Here is a 21399-nt window from a genome sequence, read left to right as displayed (position 1 = left end):
CGAAGCACTAGCAAAGTCGACGCAGCTCCGTTGGATAGGGTGCTCCCGGACCGTATTCACGGTCTTCTTGCGATGTAAGGTAGGTATGGAGTATCTTTGATGCAGGGACAGCATGCTAACACCCACATGGCGGGAGGAGAGTTCTCTCCGCTGTGCCCATGAGACGGTCACTGGATGCTGCCCCCTCACTGTGCCGACTCCAGATGGTCCCAAATGAAGGTGAACACTCTGCACAAACCACTCCACTCTAATCGGCAGTGGTCTGAGCCTCAAGTGGAATTGCAGTGGAACGGAGACGTGAAGGAATGTGGGCACCATAGGCCATAATTTCTCTCTCAGTCGCCGTATGTGAGCGAGTGAGACAACTGCCGTATCAGTGAGTGATCAGGAAGAGGACGCCCAGGTTAGTTTGATAGCCAATAGAGTTCAAGTCAAGGTCTTGCCAGTTAGGGCGTCGAAGAATCAGACTGCGTGTGTCAGTTGGAAGGCAAGTACTCCGTACAGGCTTCTCTTTTCGAGCAGCCGTGACAAGGCGGAGACCTTGGAGACTCTGCGTTGTCCATCTCTGCCTTTTCCTTTCTTTTGCGTAACTCTCTTTGGCATGCGCCCTCGCCACTAGCTTGGATACTCAGAAGAGTGATTCGACAACCACTGCTGCTGAAGGATGTGGACTGGGGGGCTGCCGGGCCCAGGCAAACACGTCCATCCAAGATTTTGAGCGGCAGTTTGACAGCCACGCCATATCGAGACCAAACCTGTCTCTCATTCGACGTACGAACGGCTGGAGAGCGTGCAGCAGAATCAGATCAGGGAAGACAGCAAAGGGCCACATATGGAGGGCTCTGTAGAGTTTGACGCTTGTCACGCAGGTCTCACACAACCAGCCCTCGTCATCAGGGTAGAATACGCAGGCCAGAACCGAAGGCCAGAGCCACTCTTTGACGCCGTCGCCTCTCAGGTACCAGTTGGCCCCAGCTTCTTTGCTCGGCTCTCGCCTCCTCTCAGAAGCCGGCCACGCTCGATCCATCCACTAATAGCGATAGAGTCCACGGGTCCCTGAGCGGGCTGGCGATTAGCTCATGACGAACCGATCTATTCATCTTAGGGCCCAGGCAGCGCCCGGCCAGAGGACTGACAGGTCAAGGACTGACAGGTCAGGGGCAGCTTTCCGCCGAGCTTGACAGGCCGGCTCATCAGGCCTGCTTCACATGCTGCATTGCCCAAGCTGGGTCGCGCTTCGGTAGACGACTGGTGGTCCGCAAGAATCGGGGGAATAAGGCGGCATGGTAGGACGAGCAAGGAGTACGTGATGTCATGGGCAACTCGGTGAGTACATACATATTTCGCGCTTCGTGCTCCGTATCTGGGGAGAACCTTGGCGATGGAGCGGCTAAGCGGGGCTCCCCAGCATGGGATTGCATATATGCAGCTATCGGGGATGCGGCTTATCCACCACACCCCGATACTCTGTACCTTACCTACCTTATGCGCAGCCGCCTCCTCGTTGGCCCAGTGCTCATATCGCCAGGCCTCACTCGCCCTGCCTTTCGATCCTGGACAGCGCGACGAAACCTCAGATGGCGCGGTCGCATGTGAGCCAAGACCGTCACCGCAGACTAATGCAGATAAAGTCTCTCGCGGCCTCGCAGGCCAGAGACGATCGGCTCCCGCCCCATCCGTCTTCAAGGGAGACATCTGCTGTCTGGGATCGCGTCCACGCTGATTCGCTGCACGGCCTCTCCCTGGCTTACGGCCTGAGCAACGTAATATCTTATGTTTGACATCGAGGCCGCTGTCGAGTCAATGTGCGTCAATCAACGGGTACAAAGTACATCCAAGCGCGAGTACGAGTGCTGATGCCCCAGGGAATACGCAGGGAAACCGTCGGTTCCCTTGGTGGACTGTCAGCCCATTAACGCCGTTGATTCCCCCTTCAGGGCACAATGTCTGATCAGGGACAGGAAGCTCCGTTTGGTTTTTCCAACTGTTCCACGGAGATGTGCAACAGTTCGCCCGTACGAGCACGGAGCGCCTTGGAGGTTTCTGATTCCTTGTCTGGAGTGAACACTGCGGAGGAAGCACAACCGAGCCACGCGTTCGCTTCAGGAGCCATGCGAGCGCCGCTCCAGAACTGAATTACTCTGAGTCTCTGAGCTGTCACTTTTGTCAGTCCAATCCGGCCAACGTTCCCTAGGACGAGTCGGTCGCTATGCAAGTTACCCCTACTCTGAACGACTGCCATTCGCCGCGCCGGCCATAACACTCGTCGGAGCTGATTATGGCGGGCTTACAAGTACTATACTGCTGCTACCACCACGTGCATTCGGCGGGTACGCAATCGTGCTTCGTCTAGCAAACCAAGGGATGGCGGCTATGGCGTACCCAGTGATGCTCTCCCACTTTCCCCAGGGACATGGGACTTTGCCCGTAGCTCAAGCCTGAGCAAGGCCCGCCACCTTTCCGGAGTGTTGCCTGGTACAACTCCCGCAAGACTCACTGCCACCGCCGCGCCGCCTGAACGCCGCTGGCTTGGACTGATATGTCCTGCAACAGATCATTGACCGCTTGTCTATGCTAACTGCAGCGGGCGTAGCATGTGCAGTAGCAAGTACGCTTTGATACGGCATTTCGCTTTGCGGCCGCGGTTAATGGGCGGCGCCGTCTAAGTGAGCCGCGACACAGATTACCTACCAGCGGGACACAGCATCAGTGCCGGGCCACACCACACCACCCCCGCGGATGCGGCATTGCCAAAGAATGACGGCCTTAGCAGAAAAGGCATCAGATGCCTAAACCACCTAGAGGCGGTCAGTTACACACCTGTTCCACGCCGGCTCAAGCGCGGAAGTGTCGTTTGCATCTCCATCCATCCATCCTGGTGATCAATAGTGTCTTTCCCCGAAGGAGTTACACAACAGCAGCTGATCCATCTCAGATTCCGAGTGTGCATTCCGCGTTTGGCCTTGCTGCGAAGTGGTGGCCCGCTATACTACCTACTGGTTATAGTATGGTCCGGGCGGAATTTCCCGCAAGTTTGGTGTTCCTGGATGCCGTACTCTCGCCAATGAGCTACCATCGCATGACAGCCTAGCCCAAGCCGACGAAGACAGAATCCCCGCTGCTATTCCCTATGCCATATGGAACCTTGTATTCGAATTTCACTTGCACCGTTGTGGCGGCATTACCAGAACCTCAGAGATTACTGCCAGCTCTCAGGTACCGGCCGAAAAGAACGCCGCATAAGATGTAGCACATCATCTTGTACTACCCGGAAATTACATCTACACCCTCTCCCACAGAGCCGGGAATTTGTTGGCCGGCGATTACTGGTAACACGGCAGCAGCATGGAAGACCACTCTGTCGGTTTCTCGGTCCTCTCAGAAAGTATTCGACAGCTGTCATGCAGTCTGGTGTTGGAATGTCTTGGTCATGCAGCACGGGTGTGACCGCCAAGAGCATGCTCGCACACAATCAATCATGCGTTTTCAAGAGACGGCTAATCTACTACTGCATCGTTTCTCCAATCTGGCAAAGAATGAGGGAATGAGCTTAGCATGCAAGCTCTGTAAATCTTGCCTCATCATCATCATGACAGAGTCGATATGGTGGGTGGCCCGCCCCGGAGGAAATCGACCTGTCATATGCCTAGCCTCCGCATGGATCACCATCAGGCCGACAAGCCAAGAGATGAATTGATGGTCTGCCAATTGATTGGCCCTCGCAACCATCGCCAGTTGCGGCACTTATACAGATTGAGTATCCAGGCAAGCCAGGCACGCAGCCCCGGAAACACCACCAGGCGAAGCCCCCACTGCCTGCATGGGTATGATTCAGCTCTCTTTGCATATCGATCCCCCCAAGTCCGTGACGGTTTACCCTGCAATCCAATTATCAGCCTTAAATTCTATCACATCGTGAGGCGTTCAGTTGTCTCCTTTTCACCCGCCATGACTCGTATTTCTCCGCCTACCGACCTCGTCATGTTTTCTCAGACATGTTTCTTCTTTTCGCATCTCATATCCATCTAGGGTCACTGTTATTGCCATTTCTCTCCTTCACACCAAGCCGGATCCAGGCAAGCTGGAGAAGCTGCATACCAAGATAGAGCGAGCCCAGCTTCAGCTTGGTGTTAGTCTCGCTCTTCGGCATTGGGACATCTAGATATCAACCAAGAGAGGCAAAAGGTCCCAAATACTGCTAGGGCCCTGTATTATATGATATGTCATATTGGACTATTGTCTGTCGACCGATGCGGACACACTCGACAACAACGCTGCCAATATGGGAAACCATGTCGGGGAAAAACATGCCGCAGCTGGACAGTGTTTGTCCTTCTTCTCCGATTACTCTTGTGCCTATGTGACAAGGCATACAAGCAAGCTTCTGGCTGTTGGCTGAAGATGTATCAGTTGAGATGGTGGCATCTACTCAAACAAATACAGCAGAGCTAAGTCTGTGCTGATGGACGGGCCACTGATCATTTCCATCTATTTGGGCGTACGTCACCTTGGATGCATACGGGGCCATGCGAACAGTCACTTCTCGCTTCGTTGGTTTGAGCAGCATCACCGTCACGGACAAGCACTGCCACGCTACTGCTGTTAGGACCAGCGTCGTCGATTAAGGTCGCTTTTGTTTCCCCCGCTTTGCTCCCCCCCGCTCGAGCCTCTCTCTTATCCTTGCGATCCGTCCCGCTCCCTCGCCATCTTCATAGCGGAGAACTTGGGGCTCACGGGCATCCACTCCGGGCTGCTTCCCCCGGGGGCGGACACTACAGTACTGGGCTACTTTCGGGAATGCTACCAAGTCGAGTCCGCTCATCCATTTGTTGGGCCATAGACCACCGCGTTGGGCTCTGTTCGCCCACCTACGTCCCGCCAACGTGAATTTCCAGAAACCGACTTTTGCGTCCGTTCGAAACGCACCAGCCGGACCGTCCCTCTGCCCGTTGCTCCGCCATACTCTACTGGTAACCTGTAATATTCACCCTGATGGGTTTCCCATGATGCGGCCCCGCTACCAAGGGCGCCCTCATTGTCATCGCTGTCTCTACAGGATGCTTCAATGTCTCGACATGACTGGTGGAAACCTGGTAGCTGGCAATACACTACCGAGACCTTTTACCTTACCACGCCTCCTCGATTGGCTCCTCAGAGCGCACTACGAGGGACTTGATTCACTGTAGAATCAACCACGCAGTTTCAGCCTCTCCTGACGCATCACCTGTGGTCCCCGGATGTGATTCGGAGTCTCTCCGACTGGCACTATTGTATTCTCCTGACATATGTGGTGGAGTCGTGGTCAAAGCTATTCCGCCAGAAGCTTGCTGAGCGACACGCGAGCACATGTGTGTCAAGGCTAGAAGAGGCTGTTTTACATCATGCATTGCCACTTGCGGTGGGTTGCCCTCGGCCCAGACACATTCGGCGACCTCGGGCAGGCAATATCAGAGAGGTGCGTATGGGTGTGCCCGCTAGAACGGTGGCGACTTGGCCATTCTTCTCCCCCTACGATGCCAAGCTGGCTGTCTGCTCGGCCTACTCCTGTTAGGAACCCCGTGCCAAGGGGCACTACTACCTCATGGTGTGTCGTTGGTCCCAGAGGACATTTGCTTCGGGCATCGTGGGAGCTTAATTTGCCATTAGGGTATTCCGGGCATCAGGTCCGAGCGTGGAAGCATGGAGCAAGGGTCATCAATCTCTGATCCAGGGGGGAATTAGAGCGCCCAGAGGAGCCAAGAACACGGTACTGGGATCACAGGGCCATCTGGGTGCCACCTCGTCGGTATTATGGATGGAGGAATGAGCTCTCTTGGCTCTCTGCTGTCGTTCGCCAACAGCATGCGGCTGTTTTGTCCGTGTGTTTCTTGGAGAGTGACGGACCAGCTTCTGCTACCGACACGACTGACAGTAACCGCCCAAGATCATCGCACATCTAACCGCACGCCCTTCCTCTCGGTTGCAAATTACCTTATCTCTCCGTTTGGAGATGATATCTGACAGACTTGATAATGTGCGTTGCTGGCCCTGTTCAGCTCTGCTAGCATCAGGGCAGAGGGGGGAAGATGCATGCCGGGGCCGGCTAACTGGTCGGTTCAGGGGTGAGCCCCCAGCACGAGGCAGACGGCCATTGCTAAGAAAGAGCCTGCAAAGAATGATCGCCTCGAAAAGAGGCTCCGGGGTCCCCCTGCCTCGGATCTTGGTGTGGTTTCCTCAGGTGGGGGAGGAACGTCGGTAGCTTCACGACCTCTTCTCCCCGCAAGTTGGCATGGCAGATGCTTCACTTTGGTATGGAGGAAGAGGTGATGTGCCAGTGTCCTAGACAAGGAAGGGTTTCACCACAAGTTGATTCTGCTTGGACTGACATGGCGTGCGGCTCCGAGAGAAGACAGCGGGGATGTGAGGAGCGTGGCTATGCCAAGGGTTCACCCATCAAGTGGACGTCATAACTATTTTGCTCTTGAGCTGCAAGCTGGATGAGATAACGTGTGTTGTCGTCGGAGAACTGGAAAACAACTCAAGAGGTCACAAGGTCATCGTCGAAGTTACTCATTTGACGGCTTTAACGCGCGAATAAGACGGATGGTAAGGATTCAATTTGGCAGTGGCGTCCCTTGCAGTGCCGGAAACTGGACTGCCCACAGGTGATCATTTCGGATATGCGTGGCTTGAAGCTATTCACACAAAGTCCGATGGGGCAAGAACAAGAACAAGAAAAAAAAGTGAGGAGAAAAGATGCTAGCGTTTGTGACGGTTCACTTCTAGTTGATCTGTTCTGGCTTCCTCCGCGATTGGCCCGAGATATCGTTACAATCACACAACGAGGATCTACAACAAGGAAGTGTTTCTTGTTCAATATCAGATTTCCCAAACAATGGCGCTCATTGTCAAAAATCTGATAAGCGCCGCGTGCAACGTCGGAATAGTATGTCGAACATGACAAGGCAGATGCCTTGTTTTTTTGCTTTTTTCTTCAGCTGGACTAGGTGAATTCAATCATAATCAGGCAATTTATGTCTGAGAGTGGTGTGATTGTCTCGTGGGAGTTGTGGGGGGGGGGGGGGGGGGGGGGGGGGGGGGGGGGGGGGGGGGGGGGGGGGGGGTGGTGGGGGGGGGTGTGTGGGGTTGGGGGGGGGGGGGGGGGGGGGGGGGGGGGGGGGGGGGGGGGGGGGGGGGGGGGGATGTGGCCTGGCGTTTGGTGGAGGGTGATGCATGTCTCAGTGAGTGGTTTGCGATATGTGATGGAGGTGAGGGGAGGAGGATTCGCTGGCTGGGGGGGTTTTGGTGGTGTTTGTTGTAGGGTAGGTAGGTTACGGAGCGGACTCTAGATTGATGTGTGATGCAGAGAATGGCGAGGAAGGATAGATGTTGCTGTTGTCTTGGTGTAGTTGTCTGGCTACCTATGCTCTTGATAGGAGGTATGAAAGTTATCGGGTAGGTGAGATGGGGAACGTGGTAGATGTGTTGATAGCTTCAGTCATTGCATCCTCCAGCAGTACCCATAAGAAGTACGTGAAAGTTGGATTCCACGTCAAGATGCAATCATTTTACTCTGTTCTATTCAACTTTTGGCCAAGTCTATTCCATGTCTACATCCTCTCCCGTGGCGGCAACTTCTTCTTCCATTTCCTGCAACACCTCCTCCATTTCCGCCTCCGTAGCCTCGAGGCCCTCAGAGCTCATGAGCTTATTGTCCTTGTCCTCGGCTAAACGAAAGTCACCATATTAGCATCAATGCTATTTTGAACAAGGAGGGAAAAGAAATGTAAAAGGGCACTTACTGCGAGGCTCAACAATGAGGTTCTCCTGTACTTCACAGTCCGTGAGAACAGAACCCGCGCCAATGATACACCGCTTGCCCAGGATACACCTCGTGAGCTTGCATCCCTTTCCGACAACCACGCCTTCCATCAGAAGGCACTGAGACAGCTTCGCTCCTTCGTTGATCTGGCAGCCCGCGCCAACTACCGTCTCCTTGATGGACGTCTTCTCCTCGACGGTGACGTTCTCCGCAATCAGGCTGTCCTGCTTGGTGATGGTGGTGCGGGGCTTGACGCCTTCCGGGTACGCGACCTTCTTGGGGTGGGCAAAGGGCGAGGGGTTCTCGGGATCCTCCTCGATGGAGGGAAGCTTGGCTAGCTGGAGGGAAATGGCGAGCAGCAGCTGTGCGGTGTCGACGCGGCGCAGTATTGAGCCGGCGGGTTGGTCCTTTTGAGAATGGATGTAGGCTAAGATGGACGGAGGCTCGAACTTGGAAGCCGTTGCGGCTGAACCGCTCTTATCGCCCGTGTACTGCCCGTCCTTGGCAATGTTGATGGACGACACGGCGTCCCGCGAGCTTTCTTGGTTCCCGGGCGCGGACTCGGCGGGCGATGAGCGGCCTTCCAGCTCGGACTCGTCCTCGTCGTCGTCACCACTGCGGCAGACCTCGCCGAACGAGAGCTTGTCCGCCAATCCGGTTTGCCATCCGGCCTTGGCCCACCAGCCCACGACGTCTTCGCCGATGCTCTCCATCCGCTCGTTCTTCTTGATGAAATCCAGGACCCATCGAGGGAAAATGTAAATGTGGGCGTCTCTGTGCGTTGTGTACATGCGGACTCGGGGGTTGGCCTTGACCAGTCCGTGGCGGATCGGGATCGCTTTCCTCTCCTCGGTGAGATCGTTGAAGGAATCAGTGGGCATGGAGTACACCAGCTTCGACACATGCTGGAAGATGGAACCCTTGGGAGGAGCGGTTGAAGAGGTGGGCAGAGGAGCCGTGGCGATAAAGTCCGTCTCCTCGCCCTTGACCGGAGCACTGGCCTTCGTGTTATACCACACGCCGAGACCGCCGCTGTATTTGGTCTGGTGGCCGTTGGAAAGCTGCTTCGCCCCGAGGAGGCCGGTGAGGCTTGCGGACTTCACCATCCACGCCTGGAGCAGCTGCTCACCGGCGAGTTCGCAGACGAGATCGCATGGCAGCACGATGAAGTCGCCGGTTACTAGCTCTCTGATCTCCGGAAGTCGCAGTATCTCGGCGGTGCCCGTGTTTTGGTCCAGGTCAGCTGGGGCCAAGACGTCTGGCCGTGGCAACGGCAGGGCCGTGAGATAGGGGTTGGTGTTGAGGGCAGCTGTCAGGGCTTTTGAGGCTGATGGAGGGCAGATGAGGGTTATGCCTAGATGTTGTCAGCTATCGCCTCATCGGTGAGAACATTCACGTCCATAGTCATGCTTCACAAAGTTACAGGCAGAATCAGTGAGGCCCGCGGATAGATACAACGATGCTATATGAGTTACGCAGAACATGGACGCAATCTACCGAGCCAAAGCTCAAACCAAAAAGGCTGCTGGAGAAAGAAGAGAAAGCTCCTTACTTGTGATGCCAGTTCGGAGACAAAAGTCAATGGGGTACCACACCATCGGACGGTTGGCAATGGGCAGCAGCGCCTTTGGGTTCTCATCGGGGTTGGAGGTGAAGGTCGGAAATGACGAGCCCGGCCCGCAGAGGATGAGGGCTTGAAGCCCGGTTGAGGCCATCGACAAGGCGTGAGGCATCGTGGTGGGGTGTCTGCCTCTGTGGCGGACAGACGGGCAGAGGAAGGGCTACTATGTCGATGTGATGATGCGAGTTATTCAAAGATGCAAATGACCGCAAAGGCCCCGTCAAGAGAGGTTCAAGTGAGATGCAGCCGCCGCCTTGGGGTGAGATTCGACAAGGGTTGTGAATATCTTCAAAATCCCCCACTTGCGGGCTTGAAGAGTCATAACTGCTCTGCTCTCTACTATTCCCTACAAGGCTGAGAGAAAAGCGCACCTGTGGCGCATGGTCACCAGCCACAGCAATGTGTCAGTGCATACGAGATGACGAGCTCCGGCCAATCACAGCGCGGCGTTCACGTGCGCGCAGCCTCGGTGGCGCGGGATTTAATTGCTCCACCGCCGCAGCTCTAGCCTCGGAAGCGTTGGCGCGTTGCTGTTGCTGGGAGGAATCTCCACAATGTTGACATGAGGCAAGCTGAAGGACCCCCAGCCACCGACTTGTTGCGACACACCTTTAAGTTCACCTTGGCCGGGCTCAGCTGCTCCCTCCCCACCCAGCACTTACACAATTGTGCCTGTCTCATCTTCCAGCGACGAATTGCTGTTACCGCCGGGTCCGCCAGCATCGTGCCGCCGTCCTGCAGCACCCTCATCGCTCCGCGGATCGCCCCTTAGGATTGGGCGCTTGAGGCAGCATCGCACCGCAGCAGCAACACAGCACAGAGCGGCTTGTAAAGCAATGCCACGCTATTCCAACTAAATGTCGCCTCCTTACGACAACCACGGCTCCTCCCGCTCGCGGCGAGGCGTCTGGAGCCATTGGGTGCCGCTTGCCATCACCCTGACCGTGGCCACGGCGGGCCTCGCCGCATGGGTCTGGAGCCAGCGCAAGGAGAGCGCTGAGGACCACGCCGAGCCCGAGCCCGACCTGGATTATGAGCACGCCGACTATGGGGAGAATCCCGCGTACGGAGCCTCGGCGGAGAGGCGCAGGATGGCGCCGCCGGAGCAGCAGCGCGACGGCAACTACGCGGTTGGCGCCGAGATGGGCGAGGGCACGTCGGGATGGGGGTCGCGAATGACGAGCGCCTTTTCGTCGAACCCGCAGACCTTCCTCGACTCGACTGGGAAGACGGTTGCCGCCGGGGTCGCTGCCGCCGGAGCCGCGGTCGGCAAGGCGCTGGCCTCGATCCGCGAAGAAGACAGGCCGGAGCCCGAGACGAACCCTTGGTCCGAGAACAGAGACAGAGACGTGCGCAGAGAAAAGGGACCGGCGCCTGCGCCGAAGAAGCGCAAGACGGTCGCCATTGTCATCTCTGCCGATTCCCAGTTCGCGGACGACGACGACGACATTACTCACGAACATGCCGTGAGTACCCCCTTTCCCCCTTTTGCCTGCTTCACCGTGTATGTTGTTTGTCAACAGCTGCTGACCGGGACATAACAGTCCATCTTGAACCATATCCCTCGGCACAACGACCTGTCTGCCATCAAGCTCTTCGTGCTCATCTACGCACCGGGCTTGAAAGACGGCACGGGTGAAGCCGCTACGAGTAATCGCCCGCCTCCTTCGGTTAGCTCATCATTCTCTAACGTTGGATATGATCAAGCTCAAACTCCCGAGGCTAAAAGCCCAGTGTAAGTCCTCTTTGTCCTAGCCGTCCACCAGGATACTTTGCTGATGATAGTGCTCCCTTTGTGTAGACTCGGTGCTTCGCCAGAAAACACCTTGTTCAATGCCGTGTACTCACACGCCTTGGCTCTGGTGGACAAGGAAACCATGATTCTTCCCTTTACCACCCCCAACGGCCACACTCACATCCTGCGTCACCTGCAGCCCGACGTCATCTACCTGCAGGAGTCGCTTGCGGGTGACAACGGTGGCTACGTCGCCAACATGCAGACCTGGTTCCGCCACGACATTGTGCTGGTTGTGGGAGCCGAGGATGGATCCGGCGGCCTGGCCGACAGCGAGTCCGAGACGGAGAAGGCCGACAAGCCCGAAAAGTGGTGGCAGAAGCCCGAGCGTGTTGGTCGCGGACGCGGCATCATTGTTGTCGACAGCGTGCGCGTTAATGACGATTGGGTCCGTAGAGTGCAGGGCCGAGAATAAAGTGCTGTCCGAGCGATGTTCGCGACGGTATGTATAAGGACATTTAATGATGGGAAGATACCAGGACGTTGATTTTGTCTACTTGTATATACATTTACTGTTTGATTTGTGGTAAACAGTTAGAGTGTTGTTTAGCGCAGCGGTCGGTTTGCGAGACAAGAACATGTGCAATTCAGATCCGGTACTCATTTTCTAGAGGTCTTGCTGCTGCTTCACGTCTCGCGCAAGCCATATATAACGCTGCTCGTCTTGGTCATCCATCAGGGATGTAACCTTTGCATTCTCTGGGGCTCATGCCGCAACGTAGACGTCACGCAAGATCATCCTTCAAGAACGGGTAGCAGTATGTAATTCCGAATCTGCATATCAACACCGATTTAGAAAATAAAACCGTCATCGCTGTTGGAAAAGCTTCTTGACGGGTTGTCGCACTTCCAATCAAGCCGAAGCTTAGGTACCGTACCTAGGCTTGAAGCCTCGGAGCTCAGCGAGGCGCAGTCACGTGACTCGCGAGCCTCCGTCCTCAGCCAAGGAAATCCAACGTCTGCTCACCATCGCTTCACCTCAGACGGCTTCCCTTTGAGCGCCGGCAACCCCCAAACCGACCCCCGACCCTCGTTTCCGCCAGATTCCGCCTCAGCATCGCCTGCCCATGGACCGCAGCTGATCTCGAGCTCTTGCGCCGCCGCCGTTCGGCCCTCTGACCGGATCCACGCACGCTGAAAGCATTCCGTCTCCACAGCCCACTAATCTCGCGCCGCGACTCGAGCGAGCATCGCATCACGCCTCTGCCAGCCATCGCTTCCTGCCGGGCATCGCCAACAGCACCAGCAATTGCGGCGCAAGTAGATGCTTGCCGTCGACGCCGCGACACACGCAACGCAGGCGTGGGAGAAGCAGCCGCAACACGCGCGCCGTCGTGCGTCCGGGGTCACGATGGCGCCGACCAACGTCACCACCGCCGCAGTCACGGCCACTGCGGTGCCGCCGCCGCCTGTGCCGACCAAGATCAAGCGCCCCGTGCCGCCGGGCATCCAGACCAATGGCGCCGCCTCCCTCGCATCCTCGCCGTCGCCGTCCCTGGCATCCTCCAAGCCGCCCAGCGCGAAGCAGCCGCCCAGCTCGGCCAGCGACCGGGCCATCACGGCCTCAACCGTCCGGCCCATCAACCGGGTCCGCCGCGACACCCTGAACCAGACTCCCGGGCGCAACTCGAGAAACAGCGCCGGCATGCGATCGGCCTCGTTCGCAGCAGACACGGCTGCTCATGGCTACGAACCCCCACCTTACGGTAACACATGACCCTTCCTCTCCCGCAGTGCGAGAATCATATCATAGTGGCATTCTTCTAACCAGGGGCGTTTTGTTGCTATAGTTGTTACCGATGCCTACGTCTTGAAGAGAAACTCGGGGCGACCACCCTCTCTGGTCGTCCATATGCATCCGACACACTTCCGCTTCGATGGTCAAGATGGCATGTTCCAGTATAAGTCGCCAATGAAGATCTTTCTTGAGCATGTCAAGAGCCGCACGATTCCCCACGACCTCCTCCCATACTTTGTCCAGGGCAAGGTTCCCTTCTACGACGGATGCCTCATTGTACAGATCCACGATCACAAGTCCGTGGTCCAGACAAAGGGCACCAAACGACCCTCGTCAGCCTCCAACGCCGTGGTGCCTTCGTCCATCCACAACTATAACCAATGGCTTACACCTTCGCCTCACGTCCCATTTCCCAAGGAGGAGCAGAACGCCGGCGATGCGGCTGCCAAGCTGAAAGAGGAGCCTAAAGAGACAGACGCTGATGAGAAGGATGCGGATAAGGAGCCTACACCAAATGCCCCTGGCAACGCCACAGATACCAAGGCCCCCCCCAAACCAAAGATATTCACCGTAGTGCTTCACCCTACACCGGAGAGCTTACGCATGGATCTCATGATCAAGGCAACGATGCCAAAGTCGCCCGGGGAGGGGCCTGGTGCTAATGACACTTCGGCCATGGCGCCTTCAGCAACCCCGTCCGCGCTGGTGCCGCCGACACCGACTGCAGCCAACCTTCCGCCGCCTGCGAAAAGGCAGAAGCGAGAAAAGAATGAACTGGACGCCAGCCTGTTACATGCCGCCGAAGGCCAGATATTGCTCGCGACCAATGCACCCCTGATGCTTGAACCAACCAAGAGCGTGGAAGAGACCATCGCCCTGTTGGAGAAGATGTCACATCCCAGCCACAGCGAGCCTCCGCCTCAACCAAAGGCCCGCAAGAGGACAGTGGCCGAAATGGCCGCCGACGAGGCATTCACTGCAGAGATGGAGCGGTACATGCTGGTTCTCGACGACCGGCTTGCGCCAAATGCTCCCGGCGCGCAGGGTGCTGGTGGAGCAGACGGGGATGGCCCAACCGGTGCAGCTACGTTTGAGCCTCGCTTTGAGCGCTTCAACCTCATTGAGGACATCAAGAGGGAGCACAACGAAAAGAAGGAGCAGGAGAAGCTTAAGCAGCAGGAGAATGACAGAAAGCTGCAGCTTCAGAGACAGCAGCAGCAGCAGCAACAGGCGCAGCAGGCGGTGGAAGCTGCGCAGAGGCAAGCCGAGGCCGAGAGACTCCGGCGCGAGGCCGCAGCGGCGGCTAGAGAGAACCAGCTGCGCCAGGCCGCCGAAGCCCAGCGCCAGGCCATTGCCGCTCGCGCTGCAGCGCAGACTCCCGCGGCGCAGGCAAACAACAACGCGGCGCAGATAAACCAGACGCAGCACGCGCACCCCGCCCAGCATCCCGGAGTCAACAATGGCATGGCGAACGGCGTCCAGCAAAACGCAATGGCGAACGGCATGCATGGACCGGCTCAGGCCCGGTTCCAGGCCCAAATGTCTCAGGCTCAAGCTTCCTCTCCCATCATCCGGCAACCCACTCCTCAGAACATGTCGTCACCCATGGTGGCGGCCGCTGCCATGCAGCGAAACAACTCCACCATGGCGGCAAGCCCTCCTCGGTCTGCTTCTGTGGTGCAGAATCCGCAAGTATCGGTGCCCATGGCCCACGCCATGTCTTCTAGAAACAGCCAGCAGAGCCATCCGTCAAACACTCCACGCATGCCTCACGCGACGCCAAACATGCCCCATGCAACTCCCATCAACCGACCGGCCATGATTGCAACGCCGCGCATGACCCAGGCGAACAGCCCTCCGGCCATGATGGCACAGAACTCTCAGATGGGCCAGCAGATGATGATGAACCCAGGCATGAACCAGGCCAGCCCTCAAGTCATGGCTCAGATGGCCCAGCAGCGAGCTATACTGCAGCAGCAACAGCAGCAGCAGCAAATGGCGGCGGCTCTCCAGAATGGCAACTTTAATAACATGAACATTGCTTCGCAGGGCCCAGGCATGACGCCGCAGCAGCAGCAACAGATGATGCAGATGATGCAGCGGCAAATGTTGATACAGCAGCAGCAGCAACAGCAGCAGCAACAACAGCAACAGCAGCAGCAACAACAGCAACAGCAGCAGCAACAGCATCAACAGCAGCAACCGCAGAACGGCATGATGAACCCTCAGCAGCAGCAACAGCAGCACCAGCAGTGGGCTCAGCAATATGCGCAACAGCTGCAGACAATGCAAGGCGCTCAGATACGCTCGATGACACCGCAGATGCAGGCCCAGATGCAGGCCCAGATTCAGCACATGACTCGGATGGGCCAAATGGGCAACATGGCGCGGGGCCAGATGAACGGCCAGATGAATGGCCAGATGAATGGCCAGATGAACGGCCAGATGATGAATGGCAATGCTAATGCCAATGTCAACATGCAAGCGATGGTAGCCATGCAAATGCAGCAGCAGGCACAAGCTCAGGCCCAGCAGCAAGCCCAGGCACAGGCACAGGCACAGGCACACGCCCAAGCGCAGGCTCAGGCGCAAGCGCAGGCTCAAGCACAGCAGGCCGCACAGGCTCAGGCTCAGGCGCAGCAAGCGCAAGCGCAAGCTCAGCATCAGGGCCAAGGTCCCCAGCAGGGACAGCCTACCAACCTGCAGGCTCAGCTGCAGAACCAGACGCGCATCATTTACAGCCGGCTGTTGAATACGGCAGCGGCCAAGTTTGGCGGAGCCGACAACATACCGCCGGACGCAATGGAGAGAATCAAACAGCAAGCTTTCATGCAAGCCCAACAGATGATGAGGGACATGATGCAGCGTCGGCAGCAGCAGCAGCAGATGCGAATGCAACAACGCCAGCAGCAGCAACAACAGGCCGCGATGCAAGGCGGGATGATGGGACACCAGGGAATGTGAAATGCGATTACGGACGGGAAAAGAAAAGAGAACGAGGTATGACGACGAGAGGAAGATGTCTCAGCACTTTCGGAGGAGACAGACGTACAATCTTTGTACCACGCGAAGCAGTCTGGCAGCTGTGAACTCGGCGGGAAAGGGAGGCTGCCCAACCCATTTTTGATGTCATTTTCTTTTTCCACAAACGGAGTTTAGGAGGGCGGTTTGCAATTTCGGCACCAGTCAGGATTACCGCGTTTGGGCCAGTGTTTCAATACCCTAGGGATGATTTGTTTTTTCTTTTCTTGTCTTCTGTTTGTTATCGGTAGTGGCTGCTCGGACCACGATGAGCCCTGTTGTTTTGACTATTGTTCTGTTTGCTGACTTTGGGGGAGGTGATGGGTTTGTTTTCCCCTGTTGTTCTTTCAACTTTCTTCTTCTCTATATCTCCTTTTGCTCTACCTCTTTTCTTCTATTTTCTCTTGAACAATGGGAGATCTGCCGACTTCTGGACTGGACATGAATCTGATGAATTCGCTCGGCAACTTGGCGTTTGGGGCGGAGGGGGGGATTTATCAGGCAAGTAGCTGTAATGGAGTTGAGACGCTTGTATAGTGTAAAGGCAACAGAATAACAGGAACAAGTTTATCATATGAATTGAATTTTGCTGCATGGTCAAGACAGAATAACATAAACATATTGAACGTCGCAATTGAGTGTGGTATTTTGCAATCCAAGGTTGATGAACCGTCTTTGTTCCTTGCCATGCTCTGTCATTTGACGTTGCTTGCTTGAAGGTGCAGTTGGATGGCTTACTAAGTCGGCACATGTTCTCCTCCATCTGACTTCCATCCTCTTACAACAACAGGGGACGTCGGTACAGAGGGATAGCCGATGCAGGCAACAGACATTGAACGACAGAAAAAGGGCATATTTCTTCACGAGTAGTACTACTACTACTAGTAGTAGTAATGCATTTAGAATCGTTTCCCCCACCCAGCATACATAGGCAACCCCCTATTCTTCACCAACGCAAAACGAGCCTCACCGTCTCTTCACCTGAATATCGAATACGGGCCCCATGTTTCCATTTCCGGTCACGTGGCGGCCCGGCCTCTTCGGTTCCAGGTTAGTAATAAAGCAATGACGGAACGTCACGTCAAGAGAAAACGAGACCTGTGCAGAGAGTCTCCAGCAAGCAGCAGCAGCAGCAGCAGCAGCTCTTCCGGCCTTAGCCCCCAATCCTGCTCTCCGTTCGCGACAAGCTTGACGTGATCCCCCCCCCAAAAGAGGCTCCGGGCCAGAGCACAAGAAATCCTTTGTCTCACAGCGGACTTTTTCGCTTCTTTTCTCTTCCTCTTTTTTCTTGTTGTTGCCTGTCATACAATCGCCGAACCAGCCTCGTTGCATCGCCTCTGCATCGCCCGTCTGTTGATCGTCGGATCGTCGAGCTTTTGGTTTCTCCGTCCCGTCCCTATCTGGCTTTGTTTGGCGTCTGTGTGTCTCTCGTCTCTCTCTCTCTCTCTCTTTCCCCCCTCTCTCTACTCTGTCTCGGCCAATATCATTTCTCCAAGTCGCCACGCTTCTCTCCTCCATCTTCTCTACCTTTCTTATTTTCTCTTCTTGCATCATCCTCGCCACGATGCATCCCCCGCGGTCGTCAGCGCTGCTGCTGTCGTTCCTGCTGGCGCCGCTGAGCGCGGCGGCGATGCTGAGCTGCGACAAGATCCGGGTCGACGGCCACAACTTTGACCTGTCGCCGCTCGGGGGCCCGCACTCGGTGGTGACGTCGCGGTTCGAGTCGAGCACCGAGGCGCACATGAACACGACGTACACGGTCGACATTTGCCAGCCGCTGAAGAAGAGCGGCAAGGCCAAGTCCAAGGAGGAGTGCCCCAATGGAACAAGAGGTGAGGGCGGTCCTCTTTTTGTCTCTAGTACAGTACGAACGAGCTGACCACTTGCATCATCAGTGTGCGCTATTACCCGGTTCCTCAAGGGCGACCAGGACTCCGTCACAAAGGTCGTTGCCATTGCGGGCTCGCTCGAAAACGCCGGCGGATCGCAGTTCGAATACGAAGCGACAAGGCTCAAGACGAGCGACTCCAACTCGGACTCCCAGAAGGAGGGCCTTCGGCTGGTCCTCAAGGGCGGCAAGCACCCTCTCAGCGGCCCCGTCTCCGAGCGAAGGACCCAAAAGGCCGTCATCGAGTTTCTGTGCGATCCGGACAAGACGGGCACCGAGGGCGAGTGGGCTTCGGAGGACGAGTACGAGAAGCCTTCGGCCGCGGAGCGACGAGCAGAGGATGACAAGAAGGACAAGGACGACAACAAGGACAAGGATGGCAAGGACGAAGACGATGGGAGCCAGGACTCGTCCATCGAGCACCAGCTGAAGAACAAGGATGCGGCCCTCATCTGGGAGGACTATGCGAAAGAAAAGGACTTTGATGTCCTGCGGCTGACCTGGTACACCAAGTATGCGTGCGAGAAGCGGGACGGTGGAAAAGACGATGACCACGAGCCCAGCGAAAGCGCGAGCTGGGGCTTCTTTACCTGGTTCGTCATCATGTAAGTGCAGCACACGCCCGAAGATGCAAATGCAGGACGCCTCGACTAATGACCACTTTGCAGCGTGTTCCTCGGCATCGCGGCCTACCTGATTTTCGGCTCCTGGCTCAACTACAACCGCTACGGCGCGCGAGGATGGGACCTCCTCCCCCACGGCGACACCCTGCGCGACATTCCCTACCTCCTCAAGGACTGGACTCGCCGGGTCCTGAATACCGTTCAGGGCGCTGGTAGCCGGGGAGGCTATAGCGCCGTCTAAGCAGCAGCACGAAGATCTTATTTTACCCATGGACCCAGGATTGAAATGGACGAAATAGGTGGAACACGACGGTGGAATGGCTGTGACAGGGTTATACAACGGCTGTGCTTGGGAGCTCTTGGTAATGCCATTATCTGTTTTTTTCCTTTGCTTGTCCCCTGATCCCCTTGTCTGTTTCGGCAAGGCGGCGTTCCGGTTGCATACTAAGGCCCTGTTGCGTGTTTTGCTTGGGCGGTATCTGTAGAGACTGTATTTACTTTTTGGGTTCTACCATGATAACCCCATATAAGAAGTTTTACGTTGCTGTGTCTAGGCATGTGAGTCGTGCTGGAGCTGGATTGCTTGATAATGACTTGTAGTATAGAAGCCCGATTTAAGGAGCAACGATGACTGTTACGAGATGGGCTCATTGCCTCGGTTATCGCAGGCTTGTCCGCTATTCAACATGAGGTACCTAGTACTGTAAGGTAGAGACGAGGATCAGATAAGGCACGGACAGGTGATGACTCGCTCTCTTCAAAGACCCCTGACAATGACTCAGTTCGCAGCTAAAGAAAAGATCCCTACAGTAGTGCCGTCACAGCACCTCCAATTGCCCACACGAGCAGCGATACCGGTAGCGGAGCTTTTATCGATAAAAAATGTTCCAAGCCAACGCCAAGTGAAGCGGCGCAAAAGGGAAATTTATATCGCTCTCCCACCAACCTTTGAAGCTTCCTACCTCCTTGTGTCGATTCCAGCTGTTGCGCACGAGGCAGAATTGGACTGAAATTGACCCCCTTTTACCATTTCATTTGGGTTTCTTTTTCCGGCTGGGAACACAATGGCTCTGAGGGTATCGCTTGCGCGGCAGGTGGCGCTTGCTGGCAGGCTTTCGTCGTCTGCTGCGGGCGGCAAGAGGTGCTTTTCTGCGACGAGGGCGGCGGCGAGTTTGTCGGAGAATGCGAAGCAGTCCATCAAGGTGGGTTGAGACTTTTTGCTCCCCAATTGCCTTGATCAATTGAATTCTCTACAGCGCTCAATTGATATTCGAAACGATCAAGATTGGTCCGGTCTTTTGTTTGCTTGGCTGACAACTCGTCATCATCATCATCATCCGCAGCGAGACGCAGCTCTGCCGAACCCCGACCCGGCGCCAGACTCGCCCAGCGCGGCCCTCGTCAACGACCATGCGCCCTACATGGTGGCCACGTACGCCCGGCCGCCGCCCGTCTTCGTGCAGGGCGAGGGCTCGTGGCTGTGGGACATTGAGAACCGAAAGTATCTCGACTTCACGGCGGGGATTGCGGTGACGTCGCTGGGACACAGCGACCCCGAGTTTGCAGACATCATCGCACAGCAGGTGCGTACACACAATCACCTCCGAAAGAAGTGACATGCTGGGTCTGAAGAAGAAGGCGAACTAATGACGACGGACGCATTTGCATAGGCCAAAACGCTCGTCCACGCTTCGAACCTGTACTACAACCCCTGGACCGGCGCGCTCTCCAAGCTGCTGGTCGAAAAGACGCTCGAGGCGGGCTGCATGCACGAGGCGTCCAAGGTCTTCATCTGCAACTCGGGCACCGAGGCCAACGAGGCCGCCATCAAGTTCGCGCGCAAGGTTGGCAACACGCTCGACCCGTCGGGCGCCAAGTCGGACGTCGTCTCCTTCAACCAGGCCTTCCACGGGCGCACCATGGGCGCGCTGTCGGCGACGCACAACCCCAAGTACCAGAAGCCGTTTGCGCCCATGGTGCCCGGCTTCAAGCAGGGCACGTACAACGACGTGGCGGGCATCGAGGCGCTCGTCGACGAGAACACGTGCGGCGTCATCGTCGAGCCGATCCAGGGCGAGGGCGGCATCCACGCCGGCAGCGAGGCGTTCATGGTTGCGCTGGCGAAGCGGTGCCGCGAGGTCGGCGCCGTGCTCATCTACGACGAGATCCAGTCGGGCCTGTCCCGGACCGGCGACCTCCCTGTCCTCTATGCTTCTTGGTTTTCAACTTACCCGTGTCATCCTTCAGTCTATGTCCGAGCTATATGTACACTTAGTATGACGAAAAGAGATGTGACCGACAGACGGTGAAGCAAGGGGGAAATATGTAACTTGGGTTATTAGTATGTACGGGCGGTCTATGTTTTTCAGTGTTTTAGTTCTCTGTGCGAGTGAGTGAACGCGCATCGTTGTTAGCGGCGGAGGTCCTATAGGTCGGGGACGGGTTAGAGGAGGAGGCAGTACTGGTCCGAGCCGTTCTTGGCGTCGCATAAGCAGGGGCGGCATTAGTGGTCGTTAGGGGAGAGGGCGCGGCGGCAGTGTTAGCGGCGGCCTAGGAGGCAGTCGACGTTCGGGTCTTAGTCGGGTGCCGGCGCGCGGAGCTGCTACTCGAGGCCCTTGAAAACGAAGTCGACGCGCTTCGCCAGGTCTTTGTGGAACGAGAACCGGCGGTGCGGCAGCGCTTAGAGGGAGCTGCTGTCGGCGCTCTGCTGCATCACGCGGTCGGCCGTCCGCTCGCCCAACGGCGGTTTGCACCAGGGCACCAGCGGGTCGAACTAGGACAGCCGGTGCCGGAGCCACTGCTCGTGCCGGCGCTGCCCCTTGGGCAACGGCTCGCGGAACCGGCAGCAGTCCTGCAGGCCCACGCGGAGGAACCCGTCCGACGGCACGCGGGTGTCCAGCGGGCAGGCCCTT

General features: G+C 56.6%; 5 protein-coding genes across 5 annotated transcripts; 4 read left to right on the top strand and 1 right to left on the bottom strand.

Moving 5' to 3' along the window:
* Window positions 1–7555: 7555 nt before the first annotated feature.
* BBK36DRAFT_1136180 (hypothetical protein) lies at window positions 7556–9744 on the bottom strand. The gene is made up of 4 exons (XM_024892893.1): window positions 9586–9744; window positions 9354–9544; window positions 7782–9155; window positions 7556–7706 (listed from the first exon to the last, which is right to left on the bottom strand). Exons 2-4 carry the CDS (start codon window positions 9532–9534, stop codon window positions 7579–7581), a joined length of 1683 nt encoding a protein of 560 aa, XP_024747063.1. The 5' UTR covers window positions 9535–9544; window positions 9586–9744; the 3' UTR covers window positions 7556–7578.
* Window positions 9745–10275: 531 nt separating this feature from the next.
* Window positions 10276–11632, top strand: BBK36DRAFT_1180236 (hypothetical protein; the record flags this gene model as incomplete). Its single annotated transcript, XM_024896204.1, has 4 exons — window positions 10276–10888; window positions 10967–11072; window positions 11130–11157; window positions 11224–11632. Exons 1-4 carry the CDS (start codon window positions 10280–10282, stop codon window positions 11630–11632), a joined length of 1152 nt encoding a protein of 383 aa, XP_024747062.1. The 5' UTR covers window positions 10276–10279.
* A 996-nt stretch (window positions 11633–12628) lies between these two features.
* On the top strand, window positions 12629–15889 carry BBK36DRAFT_1088596 (hypothetical protein; the record flags this gene model as incomplete). The annotated part of the gene is made up of 3 exons (XM_024888992.1): window positions 12629–12923; window positions 13008–15427; window positions 15512–15889. Coding segments are annotated over 3 exons (3093 nt in total), but the record flags the coding sequence as incomplete, so codon positions are not given.
* A 1651-nt stretch (window positions 15890–17540) lies between these two features.
* Window positions 17541–18728, top strand: BBK36DRAFT_1161687 (autophagy-related protein 27; the record flags this gene model as incomplete). Its single annotated transcript, XM_024894390.1, has 3 exons — window positions 17541–17808; window positions 17872–18469; window positions 18533–18728. 3 exons carry the CDS (start codon window positions 17541–17543, stop codon window positions 18726–18728), a joined length of 1062 nt encoding a protein of 353 aa, XP_024747060.1.
* Window positions 18729–19546: 818 nt separating this feature from the next.
* Window positions 19547–20880, top strand: BBK36DRAFT_1180220 (hypothetical protein; the record flags this gene model as incomplete). Its single annotated transcript, XM_024896203.1, has 4 exons — window positions 19547–19689; window positions 19831–20070; window positions 20158–20705; window positions 20865–20880. The coding sequence occupies exons 1-4, from the start codon at window positions 19552–19554 to the stop codon at window positions 20878–20880; spliced, it is 942 nt and encodes a 313-aa protein (XP_024747059.1). The 5' UTR covers window positions 19547–19551.
* Window positions 20881–21399: the final 519 nt, after the last annotated feature.

This window comes from Trichoderma citrinoviride (assembly GCF_003025115.1).
Source record: "Trichoderma citrinoviride strain TUCIM 6016 unplaced genomic scaffold BBK36scaffold_12, whole genome shotgun sequence".
NCBI classification, from domain to species: domain Eukaryota; kingdom Fungi; phylum Ascomycota; class Sordariomycetes; order Hypocreales; family Hypocreaceae; genus Trichoderma; species Trichoderma citrinoviride.
This window is presented reverse-complemented; position numbering and strand designations above follow the sequence as displayed.

Excerpts from the sequence above, each read along its gene's own strand:
- BBK36DRAFT_1136180 (XM_024892893.1), bottom strand. The coding sequence starts at position 9,534 with ATGCCTCACGCCTTGTCGATGGCCTCAACCGGGCTTCAAGCCCTCATC. Across the intron at positions 9,156-9,353 it reads TCTCCGAACTGGCATCACAA|GCATAACCCTCATCTGCCCT; the intron begins GTAAGGAGCTTT and ends GACAACATCTAG. Across the intron at positions 7,707-7,781 it reads CCTCATTGTTGAGCCTCGCA|CCGAGGACAAGGACAATAAG; the intron begins GTAAGTGCCCTT and ends ACTTTCGTTTAG.